Genomic DNA, 17,213 nt, shown 5'->3' with positions numbered 1-17,213 from the left:
TAGCGTAATCTTTCTCGCTTATTTAAATGCAAAACTCAGAGCAGTCTTGCATGATTTTGGTCACCATGACCTTCAAAAGGTCAAACAAGGTCACTGACCTTAACTGAACATGTGACCTTTTGCTTAGAAACAGTTATGTAGGTTCTGGGGACACTTAGAGACCAACCTGGAATTTAACCTTGTTTGACCTTATTTGACCCAAAAGTCATGACCCAGGAACCTCAAACTTTGACTTAAGTGATTTCGTGTACAGGTCAACATACCCTGTGAATTTGGTGTCTCTAGCTCTCTTATGTCCCGAGATCTCAGGGGGGTCAAATTGACCCGCACCCGAGCGAAGGGTAAACTAACCGGCCACCCGCGCGCGTGTTCAAAATGCAAACAAAATTGGTTTCACGGTAGCTCCTGGTTTCTGTTCTGGCTACAACGTAAAAATGACAATGAAACGAAGAAAACTGTATCTCTTGTTAACAAGCAAACTACATCCGGGGATATTTTTGTGGGGGATCACCATTAAGGGGGCTTTTGTCAACCCTGTGTTCCTCTTAGCAAGGCTCTGGCTACCCCCGCCTACACACAAAAGCAGATCAAGTCATCTACGTTGAATGACGGGCAATTAAATGTCCGTTGGGCCAATTCATACCTAAAGTAGGCAGCTTCCCGGTGGTCTGGGATAGTGTGGTGTTAGGAAAAATAATTCGGAAAAAGGTACTGTTGCATGTGCAACAAAGTAGCCATGTCATCAGTTCGCGGTCAGTCATTCGGAGACAGCCGTGTCAGGAAAGTGGCCACCGACGGGGAACGGGAGCAGGGCTCAGACAAGGAATATACGACAGAAGGGCCTTCATTTTGTAGCTTGGTTTTCAAAGGAGAATCTCCGGTTCCATGGCTTTTGTCGCATGGTTTCTGGCAGTTCCAAGCTTCTGAATTTGTTTCCACCTAAAATACCGCGACAAGACCTATGTCTTGAAATGCAGCCAGCGAAATGAAGGCCCATGCAAAATCTGTTGCGATGTGAGCCATCCATTCACTTTCAAAATTCTCACCGGCCTATGCGTAGGCCATATTTTGGCATCTACCCTGTGGAGACAGATGCCTTCTCAATGTCCCAAAATGCCTACCCGCTCGTGGAATTTCGACTCCCCGGGAGACATCGTTGAAATGGACGAATAATCTTGGGAAGCTGGAAGCCTTATTTCCCGAATGACAGATGAGTTGGATAGGCAAGAGTGTGCACCAGTGAGAATCAGCTCTAGATGCATATCTAGAATAGCAGCCCTTGCATTTGAATAAAGAGCGATAACCTCCATCTCTACTCTCTCCCCCCCCCCCCTCGGTCATCGGGCTTGTTTTCCAGAAAAGTTCCTGAAGTACGCCGTGAGTTTGGCCCCCTCCCTTTTTGAGACGTCCCTACGCCTATGTGATTTACGATAGAGAACAAACATGTAACGTGATTGAAGACTTTATCTGGCCAACCCGCTGTCGTGTTCACAATCGTCAGAGATCCGCCCTCTCCGTTTCCTTCTGCCATTTTTGTACTTTTTCACCACCTTTGTATTAATTCCCCACCACTGCAAAGCGATGTTCAAACCCGACAGACTAAACTCAACATGGAAAAATCATGACGAATCATAAAACACTAAATAAAGATAAGGCAAACCCGCACCATCTACATCAATGAAGTGTGTTCCAACAGCCGACTGTCCGACCCAACGAACAAAACGCTACTAATTCCGGAGCTCCCCTGCCGGTATGCCGCGCGACCAAATATTTGGACACGCGCCTCCTTGTTTAAGCACCAATTTCCTGAGAACCGGTCATTTTCAAACCAGGACAAATCGTGCGCTTCGGGCGCGTCACGTGGAGCCTTCTCGGTAGTTATCGGCACGCGGCTGGGGCGCGGCCGGCTGGAGGAGCTCGATCGTCCATCGACCCCCTCCTGTTTACCTCCTCGGCACGGCCCGCCCCACGCCGGGTCGCCGAGGGGTGGGGCCGCGCCGGAGCTCCGGGCGTCGGCAGCTGCACCCGACCAGCCGCCGGCCAGCGGCCCGGACAGCCCAACCGTCACGCGGGCCCGTGTTTGTCGTCTTCGAGCCCCTATGGCGGCACCCCTGTCGACGCCGGTCCCCTATATAGGCGGCCGCGCCCGGCGGGCGGGGGTCACCAGTCACCATGCAGACGCTGCGAGTGGGCGCGCTGCTCGCCACGCTGGCCGCTGCCACCACCCTTCGCCTTCCCGATGACGTGCTCGACATCATGAGCCGGGCACGCGGCGAGCTCGGCCCCCGCAGGTGGACAGGCTGGTACAAGCGCGCCGGCGATGAGCAGCGTGCCGTGACAGCGGCCGGGAACGCCGCAGGGAACGTCACGGGCCGGGCCGGCACGCCGCCGACGCCAGCTGGCAGTAAACGGGCCGGGCAGGGATCGTCGCCACCGCCGCCGCCACCCATCTGGAGCAAACGCGTCGCCGCCGCTTCCAACTCACTGCAGCCAGCCTGGCGCAAACGCTCTGAGAGCGACTCGAGCCGGCCACCGCCGCCGCCAGTCTGGCTGAAGCGCTCGGGAGGCTCCGGTCGGCCGCAGGCGCCCTGGAACGCTCCCAGCGCCGAGGACGATGACGAGTACGGACTGCCGCTGACGCCGGAGGACTTCGACAACGCGGAGCATGTGTCGGACGACGCGCCACGGAGCGGCGCCGGCGGCGCGGATCCCATCGAGCTGGCCGGCCTATTCGAGGGGGACATCGCGCACGCCGACGCCGAGCAGCTGGGCGCCCTGGCCGACTGGGACGAGACGCTCGTCGACGACGGCGCCCTCCTGCGCAACGCTGTCCTCAACCCCAGCAGGCTCTGGCCCGGCGGGCAGATCCCCTACACCATCTCGTCGTCGTTCAGCGCGCACGAGCGGGCGGTGGTGGCGCGCGCGGCGCAGGCGTTCGCGACGCGCTCCTGCCTGCGGCTCGTGCCGCGCGACGGCCAGGCCGACTACGTGCACGTGAAGAGGGGTCGCGGCTGCAGCAGCGACGTTGGCGTACTCGGCGGCCGGCAGGAGCTGTCGCTGGGCGAAGGCTGCCTCTACACGGGCATCGTCATCCACGAGCTGTTGCATGCCGCCGGCTTCTGGCACGAGCAGAGTCGCGCCGACCGCGACGAACACGTGCTCATCCACTGGGACAACATCCGGGCCGGCATGGAGTATAACTTCCATAAGAAGCCCTGGAGTCAAACGCTGGACTTGGGGGAGCCGTACGACGTGGGTTCGGTGCTCCACTACGGGCCGCGGGCGTTTGCGGCCGACCCGACGCGCCCCACCATCACGCCGCTGCAGTCGAGCTCCGAGATGGGTCAGCGGAACGGCTTCTCCGCCACGGACGTGGCCAAGCTGAACCGGCTGTACGGCTGCGACGTCGGCGGTCCGGGCGCGACCACGGCCGCGCCGCCGGCAGCCACGTGCCGTGACGTCGCCGAGTGGTGCCGCTTTTGGGCTGACGGCGGAGAGTGTGAGCGCAACAAGAACTGGATGGCCATCAACTGCGCACAGTCGTGCGGCGCCTGCGGCGGTAAGTGGCTCGGCCTGGCGCTGGCGAGGAGGTGGGCTATAAGGGGCCGGACCACAGCCCACAATTACGCAGCTGTTTTTGCTCAGCGAGGCTGTCCATGTCAGTGGTGCATGTTTGTGGTCAGTGCATAGCCAAACTCACGGCTGCATAAGGTAAAGAAGACTCTCCAAACGCGGCCAAACTGATTTAAACTTAACTCTAAAATGACGTCATCGCTTCCTGGATTACCAGTGAATCGGACACTTAATCGGCCATGCATTAGTGTTGCTCGAGAGCTGCAAAAAAAACTGCTTTCAAATTTGTCCGAGCCAAAACATGGATCAGTTCGGCGACAAAATGCTTCCTAAAAATGGGCCCACTTGAAATGCTTCGCGCATACAAACCAGCTCGTAAGATCCAAGCAAATATGAAGAACAATTGGTTATCTACGTTGAAATCAGGTACCCTCATGAGGAAAGTTCATAAACATGAGCACCATGTGCATTACAATATCTACGAACGGATAGTTGCCACACATTCCCGCCCACAATGGACACCGCGGCGCGCTTCTGGATTTGCATGCCGTATACCGCCTGGCGGCTAAGCTATGACACTGCGGACCAGCTTATTTACGCAATAGAAAGCACCAGCATGAACTGCCTTGATCCAGTTCATGCGCTGCGGATCTATGCGAAATCCCCGACGCTATGTTTCTCGGTAAATAGCATCCATTATGTCGGGCGTGTCCAGCACAAACCGTGTTCGTTTACACACATGCTTTAAGCAGCTTTGGAAAACGTGTACGACGGAATCAAATATCGCTCAATGTTATGGCACGTATCACTGTCAGCGCATCGCCTGAGATTCAGCCGTGCTGACCCTGATGCTGACCTCCTGCTGACCCTAATGCCTTCCGGCGGGACAGCATGCGACGACCGCAGCGGCTCCTGCGCCCAGTGGGCGGCCACCAACCAGTGCACGGCCAACTGGAGCTACATGAGCGTGTTCTGCCGACGCGCGTGCGGCCTGTGCGGTGCCGCGGCGGCGGCCGGCGTCACCGGCTGCGGTGACACGGACGGCCGCTGCGCCCGCTGGGCCGCCGCCGGCGAGTGCGACGCCAACCCGGACTACATGACCGTCCACTGCAAGAAGGCGTGCGGCTCCTGCTGAGCGTCGGCAGCGGCGCCTCATGGGTTGTGCTGTCGTTTGGTGCGGGTGTTCTCGTTACGTAGATGAGAACGGGGTTCTACAGGGTTCTGTAGCTGAAACTTGTGGATGCAGGCTCCTTCGGGGCACCAGCTTTGCAACCGATAGCAGAGTTCCGCGAGCTCCGTCTCTCAGGGTTGACTAACACGCACTTCACGGTGATGGTGTATTCAAACGGCACTTACGGTTAGAAATACGATCCCCGTTTCAATTATCGGTGTGTAGAGCGGCGTCTGCTGAGGTATAACTGAGACTACACGACGCGTGTTCAACGTCCTGCCTGACATCCGCAAAATATACTTCACGGGACCGTGCGGTCACTGCGCCGGTGTACGATACACAGACATTCAGGATGGAATGGATGCGAGTGCAAAAGCTCCGAGATATCCTGAACAATGAAACAAAATGCACAGCCTTCAGCAGTCTTGAAGTGAATTTAGCTTCCATTTTCACTTCGGCTTTCCTAGACTGACTATCCTACGTTTCGTCTTCGACTTTATGCCATTCTAAACGGTTGACTAATGCTTCGACTCTTGCCTTGCACCATCCTTAACTGCCGTCTTCGGTTTTGACTCGAACAAATTTTGAGCTATGGTTCCGGCTTCGGGTTCATGCGAACTTACGTCGCTGGCCCGGTATTGTAGCAATTTCTCGCTGCATTTGCGACTAAACATTACAAAGGCAGTTTGGCACGTCCTAGCCATCTAAATACTTACCGACAACTCTTCTAGGCTGCGACATATATACGGCTGAAATCTAACAATTGGTTAGCGAAACTTTGTGTACGTACATGGCAAACACGAGACGAGAATGGTAGTTCAAAAAAATATCAGTCGCAATGCTAACACCTGGTCATAACCACGCCACCGCGCCATGATATCGTCTGATCCCATACACTTTAGCAAAAACGAAAATAGTTTTGGTGTCGCAGAACGACCTTGTCCGATCTCGGCCTCGTTACTTCACACTGGTGGGTTCAGACTGGTTTCATTTTTCCTTGTTGACGAAGCCACCGACTTCGGTTCCGGCTTTGAGTTTATATAGCTCGAGGTCAGCTTCGGTTCGGCATTTTCAAAATTCGCAGCCATCGGATTCTGCTTCGACTTAGGCTTTGTGTGCCTGTCTTTGTCTCGGATTCGGCTCCGAAGCCAGAAGCTTGTCTTCGTTCCCATGCCTGACCTTCAGGCCATCCCAGCCCACAGTGATTGACTGCAGGGACTGCGCTAAGCGACATGAAGGGGATGGATTCACGAAGAGCTGGGACGAGCTATTGTACGAAACGGTCGAAATACGAAAATTTCACCACCGTACCATTAAAAACGTCCTCGAGGAGACCCTCCCAGCACCGTCTCCCCAGAGGGCCGGCGTGAGAGCGGCCGACCATGGTCAGCCGCTTATTCCACTCGGTCAGAGTGGTCCCATGGTCAGCCGCTACCCCAACCCGGTCAGAGTGGTCCCATGGTCAGCCGCTTAACCCACTCGGTCAGAGTGGTCCCATGGTCAGCCGCTTAACCCACTCGGTCAGAGTGGTCCCATGGTCAGCCGCTTAACCCACTCGGTCAGAGTGGTCCCATGGTCAGCCGCTACCCCCACTCGGTCAGAGTGGTCCCATGGTCAGCCGCTTCCCCCACTCGGTCAGAGCGATCCCATGGAAAAGTTACCAAGCAGTCCCTGCACAAGCCAACTTATTTATTTTCAAATGATATATAGTTTATTAAGTAGCACGTACTATCACAAATAATTGCATATCACTTCATAAACATTCAATTGCCATGCAATTTAACAGGAAAAACACCAGATACTTATTTGAAAAATGCACACGTGCAAAAACGACGTGAATCAACATCGCCAGCAGTTTGCTGCAGCCGACAATCCAGTGGACAATGCGAAGTAGACGAGTGTGGCAACAAAAAACAAAACCAAAAAACTCTTGTGGATTACAGCATGATATATCTGCCGAGAACATGAAAGCGAGCACTGTAACAAACAGGCTGTCCAAAAGCCTATAACGCAGAAACGCATTTACAAAGCATCTAAGTCTCGGGAATGCACCAGTTGACAGGAGGCTGCTCGAGGAAGGCGGCCGGCGGCGTGGGCCAGCTGGCTGCACCAGGCGGCGCGCGTCGGCAGGACGACGCCAAGCAGCCTGCTATCCGTCGTCCGGCAAGGGGCGGATGGTAAACCGCGACACATGGCTGCCAATCGGACTCCCCACGATGATAGCTACCGGCCCAGCCTGACAGGCAAGTCAACGTTCACGGAGGCCCGCCAGCGCCACGGCAGGAGAGACTTCCGGAGTCGCAGCGCCACAGTCGACTCTAGGAGCCGAAGCGAGACAGACTCCCGGGGCGGCAGGAGAGACTCCCAGAGTCGAAGCAGGAAAGACTCCCCGGGTCGCAGCACAAAGCGGTGTCGCACTAGAAGCGACTCCTGGAGCCGCGGCAGGAGCGACTCCCAGGTCCAGATCATCTGAGTCACACAGGAGCGACTCCCGGGGTCCAGATCACCTGAGTCACACAGGAGCGACTCCCGGGGTCCAGATCACCTGAGTCACACAGGAGCGACTCCAGGAGCCGCAGCACAATGCGGCAGGCAGGTACTGTGGCAGGCACTGCGAAAGCATGCCTTTCTCGGATGCGCCTAATTTGAAACATCCCCGCGCGCTGCCTTTCCCATAGATAAGCTGATCTAACTGCTAAATTTACAGGTCATCAGGCAAAGTACACCGAAAAATGATTGCCGACTGTAGGCTTTAAGCCCCACTGTCACGTGTGTGAGATGCATTGCTTGCACGGACTAGGACACAGCTGTAAACCGTGGACGGACGCGCAACGACAGGGCCATCCTCAAACGCTCAAGCACCCGCAGAAAACAACGGCTGCATCACCTGGGACCCATATAAAACCAGTCTTTCCACGGGTAATCTGGGAGCCAGCTGACAACTACCAAACGCAGCGATTTGCGAAGTCGAGACGCTTGGATCCCGTGAAATCCGGCTGGGGAGCAGCGATTGCTCCGCGGCGCGCCGGCACGCCAAATGCACATATCGAGGCACCAATGAGGGCAGAACACAATGGTCAGATCACCAGCCCAAGGCCGAGATGAGGCCGAGCTCGCCCCAGCGCAGTACGGATGCTTTGCTTAGCCGTGGAGTAACCAGTGACTTCACGCCGAGGCATCACTCGCACGTGACTGACCTCCGGTTGATATCTCGGCGACTGTGCCTGGCTTCGAGCGCCCCCCCCCCCCCCCCGCCCCGCCTCGTGCTGAACTACGGATGCTTGTCGGAGCCCTTCTGCGCCCGGAGTCAAGCTGTTGCCTCATTCGCGGCTGACACATCGTCGAGTGATGAGCTGAGCCGGCCGCCGAGACCGCTGTCAGAGTTCACGTGACCTCCCGCTGACCTCTGGCCTCAGGCGGCGCCGGGTCGGCCGGCGGTGCTGCCGTCGCCCGCCCCCAGACTCATGGCGCTCAGGTGCGCCAGCGTCGCCTTCACGGCCACCGAGTTCCCGGAGAAGAAATTGGAGACGGCCTTGTGGAACAGTATCAGCTGGTTCTGCATCACCTTCACCTGGCAGTCATGGCGCCATCCGGTCACAGCGTGACGATACCGTCGACAAAGGCAGTCCGGCCCAAACAAGCCCAGACCGCTGGTATTGCTCACTCCAAACCAAAGTGCACACAGTTGTAATGCTAATAAGACGGCACGGCTATATCACGGCATGTACAGGCTGGCTCTAACGAAACGAAAACGAGTGCTATGCGTCGGGTATTCAACGTCTTTCACACCTATACATCGTAAGAATATGAGATTAAGCCGGCAACTAAAACCTTCCTCAAACTTAAACCTCCGGCCTTTCGACGAATGTTCCACTGTCAGCGTATAATTGTCAGCAACACCTCTATGACAAAGTTACCGGGTCCCCAAGCCAATAATAATTCTAAGTACGCTCATTTGGCAACCTCATTGCACCCTAGTAACCGGAAAAGCAAACTTCCTAGTCCATCACACTGATAACTAAACATATATTGGCATCCGTGCCACGGCCTTCCCCGCCCACCAACGCCTTCATCCCAATTCCACAGTTGTCCAGTGTCCGTGCCGTCAGCGGAAACCGTCAGGCTCATGATGTCAGCAGGCCTCATGACGTCGGCGGGCCTTATGACATCAGCAGGCCTTATGACGTCAGCAGGCCTCATGACGTCAGCAGGCCTCATGACGTCAGCAGGCCTCATGACGTCAGCAGGCCTCATGACGTCAGCAGGCCTTATGACATCAGCAGGCCTCATGACGTCAGCAGGCCTCGTGACGTCAGCGGGCCTTGTGACATCAGCAGACCTCGTGACGTCAGCAGGCCTCGTGACGTGAGCGCGCCTTGTGACATCAGCGGGCCTCATGACATCAGCGGGCCTCATGACGTCAGCGGGCTTCATGACGTCAGCAGGCCTCACGACGTCGGCGGGCCTTATGACATCAGCAGGCCTCATGACGTCAGCGGGCCTCATGACGTCAGCAGGCCTTATAACATCAGCAGGCCTCATGACGTCAGCAGGCCTCATGACGTCAGCGGGCCTTGTGACATCAGCAGGCCGACTCACCCTGTTCTCATCCAGAAGGCGCAACTTGACGGAGACTTTCTCTCGGAGCCGCTCGTATTCGGCGCGCCGCAGGTCATGCTGCCGCTGTGCCTCGGCCAGCAGGGCCGGCGCGCCGGCCGGCGCCTGGCTCTGCTGCTGCGCCCACTCCAGGTCGGCCCGGTACGCGTCGTATTCCACCCTGGCGGCACAGTCAACAGTCGTACTCCGCCCTGACGGCGCAGTCAACAGACGTACTCCACCCCGGCGGCGCAATCAACAGCCGTACTCCACCCTAACAGCGCAGTCAACAGACGTACTCCACCCTGGCGGCGCAGTCAGCAGTTGTACTCCACCCTGACGGCGCAGTCAACAGTCGTACTTCACCCTGACGGCGCAGTCAACAGACGTACTCCACCCTGACGGCGTAGCCAACGGTCGTACTCCACCCGGACAGCGCAGTCAACAGACGTACTCCACCCCGGCGAGTTGTCGGATGTTCACACGATGCACGCCACACGTCACCGTGACGCGGGGGTCCAGCCACAGACCGGACCAGGGCCGCAAGCGGTGTACTACGCTATGGTACAACAGTACGCATGGTTGGCATTTCAGACAGCTAAAATAACTGTCCGCAATGTTCTGGTTTTAACTGGTTAAAATCGGCACAAAGTGGCAGAATTTCAGCTAATTTTATGTCCTGATGTCGTAAATCAGAATGGATCATATTTCCTTTAACTTAAGTAAGGAAATATCCGAACTGACTCTACGACCATTGACCATGGCCTGTGTGACCATTAACCATGAGCTGTCTAACAATGACCATGGCCTCACTGATCATGGCCTGTGTGGCCATTAACCATGAACTGTCTAACAATGACCATGGCCTCACTGACCATGACCTGCGTGACCGTTACCCATGGCCTGTGTGACCGCTGACCATAGCCTGTGTGGCCACTGACCACGGCCTGTGTGACCATTGACCACGACCCGTGTGACCACTGACCATGGCCTGTGTGACCATTGACCATGGTTTGTGTGACCATTGACCATGGCCTGTGTGTTCCTTGACTGCTAGCCGCGACGTGCACCATCCGGAAGCGTGGATGCCTCCTGCACCAGCTGACACAGACGCATAATATCACACACATGAACCAGAAGGACGGCTGAATGTAGAATAATCTGCTGCATGCCAGTAACTACTAGCTGATGCCTCGAAACTTGTATGTCAATATAACATTGATCATGTGAATAATAAACGTCGGTGCCACTGCATTGCCTTCGTGATATGCATATGTAGTCTGAAGCTGAACCTGCAAACCCCTAAAACATGTAGTGGATCAAAACCCATACCTTGCAAGCCTGCTTCAGGGTTTCCAGACCTGTATTTCCCATCTGGTTGACAACAAATATGCTCTAGGTTTACATCTCGCCATTTGATGGCCAGCGACAAGCTGTCGACATGAAACAACCGACGCCTTACCTACAACGCGGTTACAAGGCAAATAAGCAATCGCATTGCATTTCTAAGGTTGATATCACATTTCGAGTGGCTTGGGTGATTGAATTACCACATTTTGACGTGTAGCATTAGGTTTGCGTGCAGCAGTTTTCGCCAGCCGGCAAAGACTGTCGCAATTTGTCGTTGTCAAAAGTCCAGAATTTTCAGCACCTTAGAATTGAGCTTACATGATGCGCGTGAATGGGGGATATTGTTCCTGCCTTCTTTTTGTACACATCAATACTTTTTACTTTACTCCGAATGGTTCGGGTGCATGTCTCAGGGTGTAGTATACTGGTTGAGCAGAGCCTGCCACAGTGTACGTTAAACCGGCCACCCAAGCTGTACCGCCCTGCCCACCAGCTGGTTTGCTTGCGCTCTGGCAGCAGCGCGGAGAGTTTTACGCGTCGCACAGTGCTGCCGCTGACAGTCAGTCCTCGATCTTTCAACCAGACAGCGGAGCCGGAAAATCCGCTTTTGAAAACTTTGTTGTAATTTATGTCCGTCTGCATTTTTCGCAGCCCGCCCTTACTTTTACTGCAGCTTTGTAGAGTTAGGAGCCATGCTGACACGAACTGTCCTTTGCAAGTAACTTGCATCGTTAACTTACCCTTCCCATTCAGTAAATTAACGATGCAAGTTACGATGCAAGTCAGATGCCCTCTGGCCTACTGAACGTTTCACCGTGCTTGAAATTTTGATACAGGTGGTTTCTGGCAGTCGGTTTTAATAAGCAATAAAAAGCGTGGAAAAAATCCCTCCGTCGGCCACTGGTCTGACCATGACAGTAAGAGCTCACTGCGCACGGGTCGGCACGGCGCGCGTCGCACTACGTCACGACCGACACGATCAGACGTCGCACGATCGTCTGCTCGCAACTCATCGGGCGGCCTCGTACTGTCTGACGGTGGCGAGCGTGTCCTCGATCGTCCGCTCGCAACTCACCGGGCCGCCTCGTGCTGTCTGACGGTGGCGAGTGTGTCCTCGATCGTCTGCTCGCAACTCACCGGGCGGCCTCGTACTGTCTGACGGTGGCGAGCGTGTCCTAGATCGCCTGCTAGCAACTCACCGGGCGGCCTCGTACTGTCTGACGGTGGCGAGCGTGTCCTCGATCGTCTGCTCGCACAGTGTCTGGACGGACGAGACGAAGAAGACCAGCGCCTCACGCAGCGGCCGGCCGCTCTCGTGCAGCGCCCGGTGCGAGGCGGCGTTACAGCCGAACTCGTCCCGCAGCTCGGGACTGCGCTGCCCCAGCTTCTCAAACAGCTCACCCAACTGCAGCTGCAACCGGACGTAGGTCAGGCCCCGACGGCCAGCTGCAGCCGAGCAGCTCCCCAGCCGCAGCCAAGCAGCTCCCGCAGCTGCAGCCGAGCAGCTCCCCGGCTGCAGCCGAGCAGCTTCCGCAGCTGCCGCCGAGCGCGAGCTGACCGCCGACTGCCGTGCCTCAGTGTAGGCCTTAACGCGGCAGTAGATAGGCACAATTTTGACTACAAGGGGGTTACAAAGGAGTTCAAAGGGGCTCACCCCGTCATAAAATCCATGCGTTGTGCAGAAAGTTGTGGCATATCTTAATTTTCCTGGCACATTGGGTACCTTGGTCCTGCTATGAGCTTTTCATTTAAGCTGTACCAATTCCGTACCATTTGAACGTTCACACGGGATAAAGGAAGGCAAGTACAATTCGCTCTTTCATTGCCGCAGCGTTCCAGTTCATAGCACTACGGCCGGAGAGGGCGCAGAAGTCGCGACATATCATGTTTTAATGTCGTGTGATTATGAGTTGATCTGTTCATGCTCGTGATTTTCTCTCAATCATTTGGTAGTAAGTTAATTTGTAAGTGTTGAAGAACTCTAGCAGGACCATTATATTCTGTTCCCTTTTAATACAGCAAACATCACACGGTTTATCTGGCACGCCTCGTCTTTCAAAATCTGGAGCTTTCATGAAAATATTCGTCGCTGGCCACTAGCTGCCTGCTGTTGTCGCCGGCTGCTAGCCATCTCACACGCTCCTTAAAGAGACACCCGATTCGCTGTCCCCAACACATCAAGGGAGCTATCATTACCGGCGGACAAGCCATCTTTGCACCTCCACGAACTGGTCCGACGCCGTATTGTGTGTTACGTGTCACATGCTTGATATGTCTACGATCTAACCCCACCTTGCTATATGCCAAACCCTGTGGCACATTTGTTTTGTGTGAGCTGGGTCAAAGTGACCTGATAACTGACCTGACATACTCATGCCCTGTGTGGGCAGATCCCTCTCTTTAATCAACCCAGAAAGATGCCCTTCTTCCTATTTAGACAACACATTCGAGAGTCACAAATCGGCATACAGAAGGGTACATTAAAACATGAAGGCACCACCTACCTGGGAGGCAAGCATATTACTTATATGCGACGACAGTGCTTGCGAAACCCTCACGAGGTCACGATATCGCGCCTGCGTATCCCGGAGAACAATTACTTGAGCATTTATTTCTGAAACAAACGTCACGGGGATGTTAAACACATCATCCTATACACATTTAGGCTGCTAATATGCGAGCGTCGTAGGCGTACGCACTTAAGCGACACTTTCCATAATGCTGTTTTGCTTACATGAGTATGAGCTATACAGAGCACGCAAGTTACTGACAAGCAAGCGCGCCCCCGTTCCTGTATGTCGGACCGCTCACACTGGCAGAGACTGAAAAAGCATGCATGACGCACGCACAACCCATCAAGCACATAAGAATACAACCCGCCCATAACCACCAACAGTAACGCGGACAAAACCAAACGCCTCACAAGCTGAGGCCGCGAGCCTCCCGGCGGGCGGGGCTCGGTGAGAGCCCCACCGGCGGCGCCCACCCGCCGACCGGCTGGCAGTCTGACCGACGGACAGGGCTCGGTTAGAGCCCTACCGGCGGCGCACACCCGCCAGCCGGCTGGCAGACTGACCGGCGGATAGCTCGGTTAGAGCTCCACCGGCGGCGCCTACCCGACGGCCGGCTGGCAGTCTGACCGGCGGACAGGGCTCGGTAGAGCCCCACCGGCGGCGCCCACCCGCCGACCGGCTGGCAGTCTGACCGGCGGACAGGGCTCGGTGAGAGCCCCACCGGCGGCGCCCACCCGCCGACCGGCTGGCAGTCTGACCGGCGGACAGGGCTCGGTTAGAGCCCTACCGGCGGCGCCCCCCGCCGACCGGCTGGCAGACTGACCAGTGTCCACAGTCGGCTCGGCGCGTCCCAGTCGCTCGGCGATCAGCTGCCGCGAGCACTTGTAGGTCGTGACGCCCCAGGCCTTAAGCGACTCTAGACGGTCCTGCACGCCCGGCTGGCGGCGGCCGGGCGAGCCGGGCCGGGGGGCCGACGGCGGCGGCAGCGGCGACGCTGCGACAGACAGGCACGCCGGCTGGACCACCAGACGGGACACGGCGGAGCAGGCAGCGATGTCATCACTATTGACGACTGCGGTGGTTCGTGTCGGTACCCGCTGGACACCAGCGACACATCCGCACTGACAACTAAAGCAAATGTGTGAAAAGAAAAGGCTGTGGTAAGCCAATGCAATCAAAATTTCAAAGTGCATCTGGGAGGGGTATCTCCTCCTTTCTCATCTCGGATGGACATCTCCTCTCATTCCATCTTAGAGGGACATCTCCTCTCATCCCATCCCGGAAGGGCATCTGCTCACGGGTGTGGTCCGCCTGTGGGCTGTTGTTTGTCGGCTCGCTGAGGTGCGGCAGCGTGGTGCCGAATGTGGCCGGGTCTGCCCAGTCGTCCAGGGCGGGCGCACCTCTGCCGGGCTGGTGTTCATTACCGGCGCCAAGGACCGGGTTTCCGGCTCCACCAAACCACCGACTTTGGGCGGGCACAGAGCCGCCATCCGCTGGCGTGCAGCCGTCCACGCACGAGGGCCGGCCGTAACCGGCCAACGGGCTGTCTCCCAGCTCCACCTCGTCCGTATCGCTGAGGTCGTCAATGGACAGAGGAAGGCGCTCTCCGTAAGATGCCATGCTTCACCTGAAACCCCCAACAGTGTGGACTAAGTGTGATATCACAGGCAAGGCCAAACAATGGGCAGGAGGCTGGAAGAAGCTCATATAGATGCATTAAGAGCATCTCCAGAGGACTTGATTCCTGTTCTGTTAGGTACACACCAGCACATGCATGAACAAAGTCACATTGGGTGGCATTGTCTCCACCAATTAGTGGAACAAACACATTGAACATTTCAACATTGTTCAATTGTTGACATAAGTGGGATGAATACTCTAAATCTCACACATTCTGGTCATGCTGGGTCCTGCATTGCAAGGAGAGTCAAGCCAGCTCCACTATTTATTTTTCTAAAGACTTCAGCCAAAGGTATTGAATGGATGTATTTCTGGGATCAGAGAACACACTAAGCATTGCTTGCTGTGTGAGCCCTGACCCCTTGCCATCTCATCACACAATGTCACATCAATGACAGAATTTGATGGTGGGAGTCATGTGTTGCAATGTTAAACAGGGTTCATCCTGCCTTCTAGCATTCCCTGATCTTTTGTGGCCACTGCCACTGGCTGCAGGGAATGCCTGTCAAATAGAAATAGTGAGCACCTGATCAGATTTAACCCCCCTGCAATGTGTAGGTGGATTGGAAAGCAGGCACTGTAACTGGGCCATCAGAATGGACAGACACTATCACAGCCATCATAGGGCTGCCCTCATCAAGCCAGATGTGCCATTTGTTGGATGAGTGGGAAAAAATATGTCAAGAAGTGTATGATAAGTCAGTGAGCCAGTTGAAAAGCAAGTATTATGATTTATCTATTGAGGGTATCAATATATAAATATGTGTTCTCCATATGTAAGCATTGCACTTGCAATTTTGTATCAATAAATGAGGAACTATGGTCAAATTTTCAATGTTTAAGCTACTTGTAGCCTCATGCAATCAATAAAAACAAAAACAAAAAGGCTACAAATGCTAAAAATGCTAACATAAGCTAAAAAAGCTAAAACAAATTGTTATTGCCTGTTAAACCCATAACATACACCTTATTTCCTTCCAGATTTTATGTGCACTGAGTAGTGCAATGAATATAGTACTCATGCTGGAACATTTTGCAATTGGGTGTTATCTCTACAGCTCTGTCATCAAACTATGCTGCCATGCATAGCTCAATCAGCCCACTAATATTTTTACCTTCGACATCTCAGATGGGTCAAGCCCAACAAAAAATATACTCTTATCCAGTCTGCAAACCATAAAATATTTTGAAAGATCCTGTAGGAGCTGAGGTAGTGCACAACTTTTAACTTAATGCAGCTTATCTTAATTTGGTGGCAGAAATTATTAAATTGAATTAATAAAGGTTTCACAAAGTTCTGTAACTCACAATAATACCATCATAGAAAGCAGCCTACCAATCTGATTATCAGCCAACTTTGAGATGATAAGTGACATTTACAAAATATTATCCATTGGGATGACTACCCTTTTGGGGCAGGCTTCTGCCTGCCCTAATAATCTTATTGGTATGCTCATCATAGGTTGCAAACTGTTCTTTAGTCTTTCCTAGAACAAAATAGTTGATATTACCATGCATGCATCTCAATAACTCCCACCCACCACAAATTTGACACTTGGTCCTTTCACATTTCATTAAAACACTGGGTCAAAACCATGCTGCAACAGGCACCTGCCACTGTTACAGGACTATGATATGGTGACTGCCAAGGATTAAGTTCCACATGACAAGAGCAAATTTTGATCAAACGCCACTAGGCACGACCTATTGGTTCTTCAAACTTAGTTAAACAGGCACTCAAGCACTTCATAGCACACTGGCACTTTGCATATGCTATGCTTGTGGTACTTTATTTTAATGCACCTTCTAACACAAGCAGATCACATACCATGATGTTGGAAATTGGATGAGAACCAGAAAGCGCATCAGATATAATATTACATTTTTTGTTCATATCTTATGTGCTGCACGCAGGGCGTTACGTGGAATGAAAGCACCAACTGGGAGAAATCACATGGATATTGAGCCCGTACACCTTTAGGTAAGACAAATGCGCGAGTCATTCCAACTTCACACGTTCACCACTCCAGTAAGCATACTTTTATATCCTCCAAATTTATATCTTGTTAAAATCATTGCATTACCTGTTTATTGACAACGAATCATCACCCGCCACGGAACCGCCCAAAATCTCATCAGTCCTGGCCTCGAGTCCTGGCGCCGGGCACCGTGTATGTCGCACATGCCCCTCAATTGTCGTATGATTTATGGCGATGCGCCCACGTTACCTGGGTCTGGGTTAGCAGAACCTGGCAGCAAGTGACGTATTCGCGGGGGACTAGATTTTGTGGTCACTGGATACGGCGTCTAATCGGGTAGATTGCTGGGCT

The 17,213-nt window shown here is 54.2% G+C and overlaps 2 protein-coding genes across 2 annotated transcripts; one reads left to right on the top strand and one right to left on the bottom strand.

Annotated features, from left to right (window-relative positions):
* Positions 1-2,172: 2,172 nt before the first annotated feature.
* Positions 2,173-5,060, top strand: LOC119107750 (zinc metalloproteinase nas-13). The gene is made up of 2 exons (XM_037231299.1): positions 2,173-3,559; positions 4,464-5,060. The coding sequence occupies exons 1-2, from the start codon at positions 2,173-2,175 to the stop codon at positions 4,706-4,708; spliced, it is 1,632 nt and encodes a 543-aa protein (XP_037087194.1). The 3' UTR covers positions 4,709-5,060.
* A 2,414-nt stretch (positions 5,061-7,474) lies between these two features.
* LOC119107054 (arfaptin-2) lies at positions 7,475-14,108 on the bottom strand. Its single transcript, XM_037230407.1, has 5 exons — positions 14,027-14,108; positions 13,195-13,304; positions 11,890-12,101; positions 9,344-9,521; positions 7,475-8,315 (listed from the first exon to the last, which is right to left on the bottom strand). The coding sequence occupies exons 2-5, from the start codon at positions 13,207-13,209 to the stop codon at positions 8,157-8,159; spliced, it is 564 nt and encodes a 187-aa protein (XP_037086302.1). The 5' UTR covers positions 13,210-13,304; positions 14,027-14,108; the 3' UTR covers positions 7,475-8,156.
* Between the last annotated feature and the right edge of the window lie 3,105 nt (positions 14,109-17,213).

Source organism: Pollicipes pollicipes, unplaced genomic scaffold (assembly GCF_011947565.3).
Source record: "Pollicipes pollicipes isolate AB1234 unplaced genomic scaffold, Ppol_2.1 Scaffold_6686;HRSCAF=7923_pilon_pilon_pilon, whole genome shotgun sequence".
Taxonomy (NCBI): Eukaryota; Metazoa; Arthropoda; class Thecostraca; order Pollicipedomorpha; family Pollicipedidae; genus Pollicipes; species Pollicipes pollicipes.
This window is presented reverse-complemented; position numbering and strand designations above follow the sequence as displayed.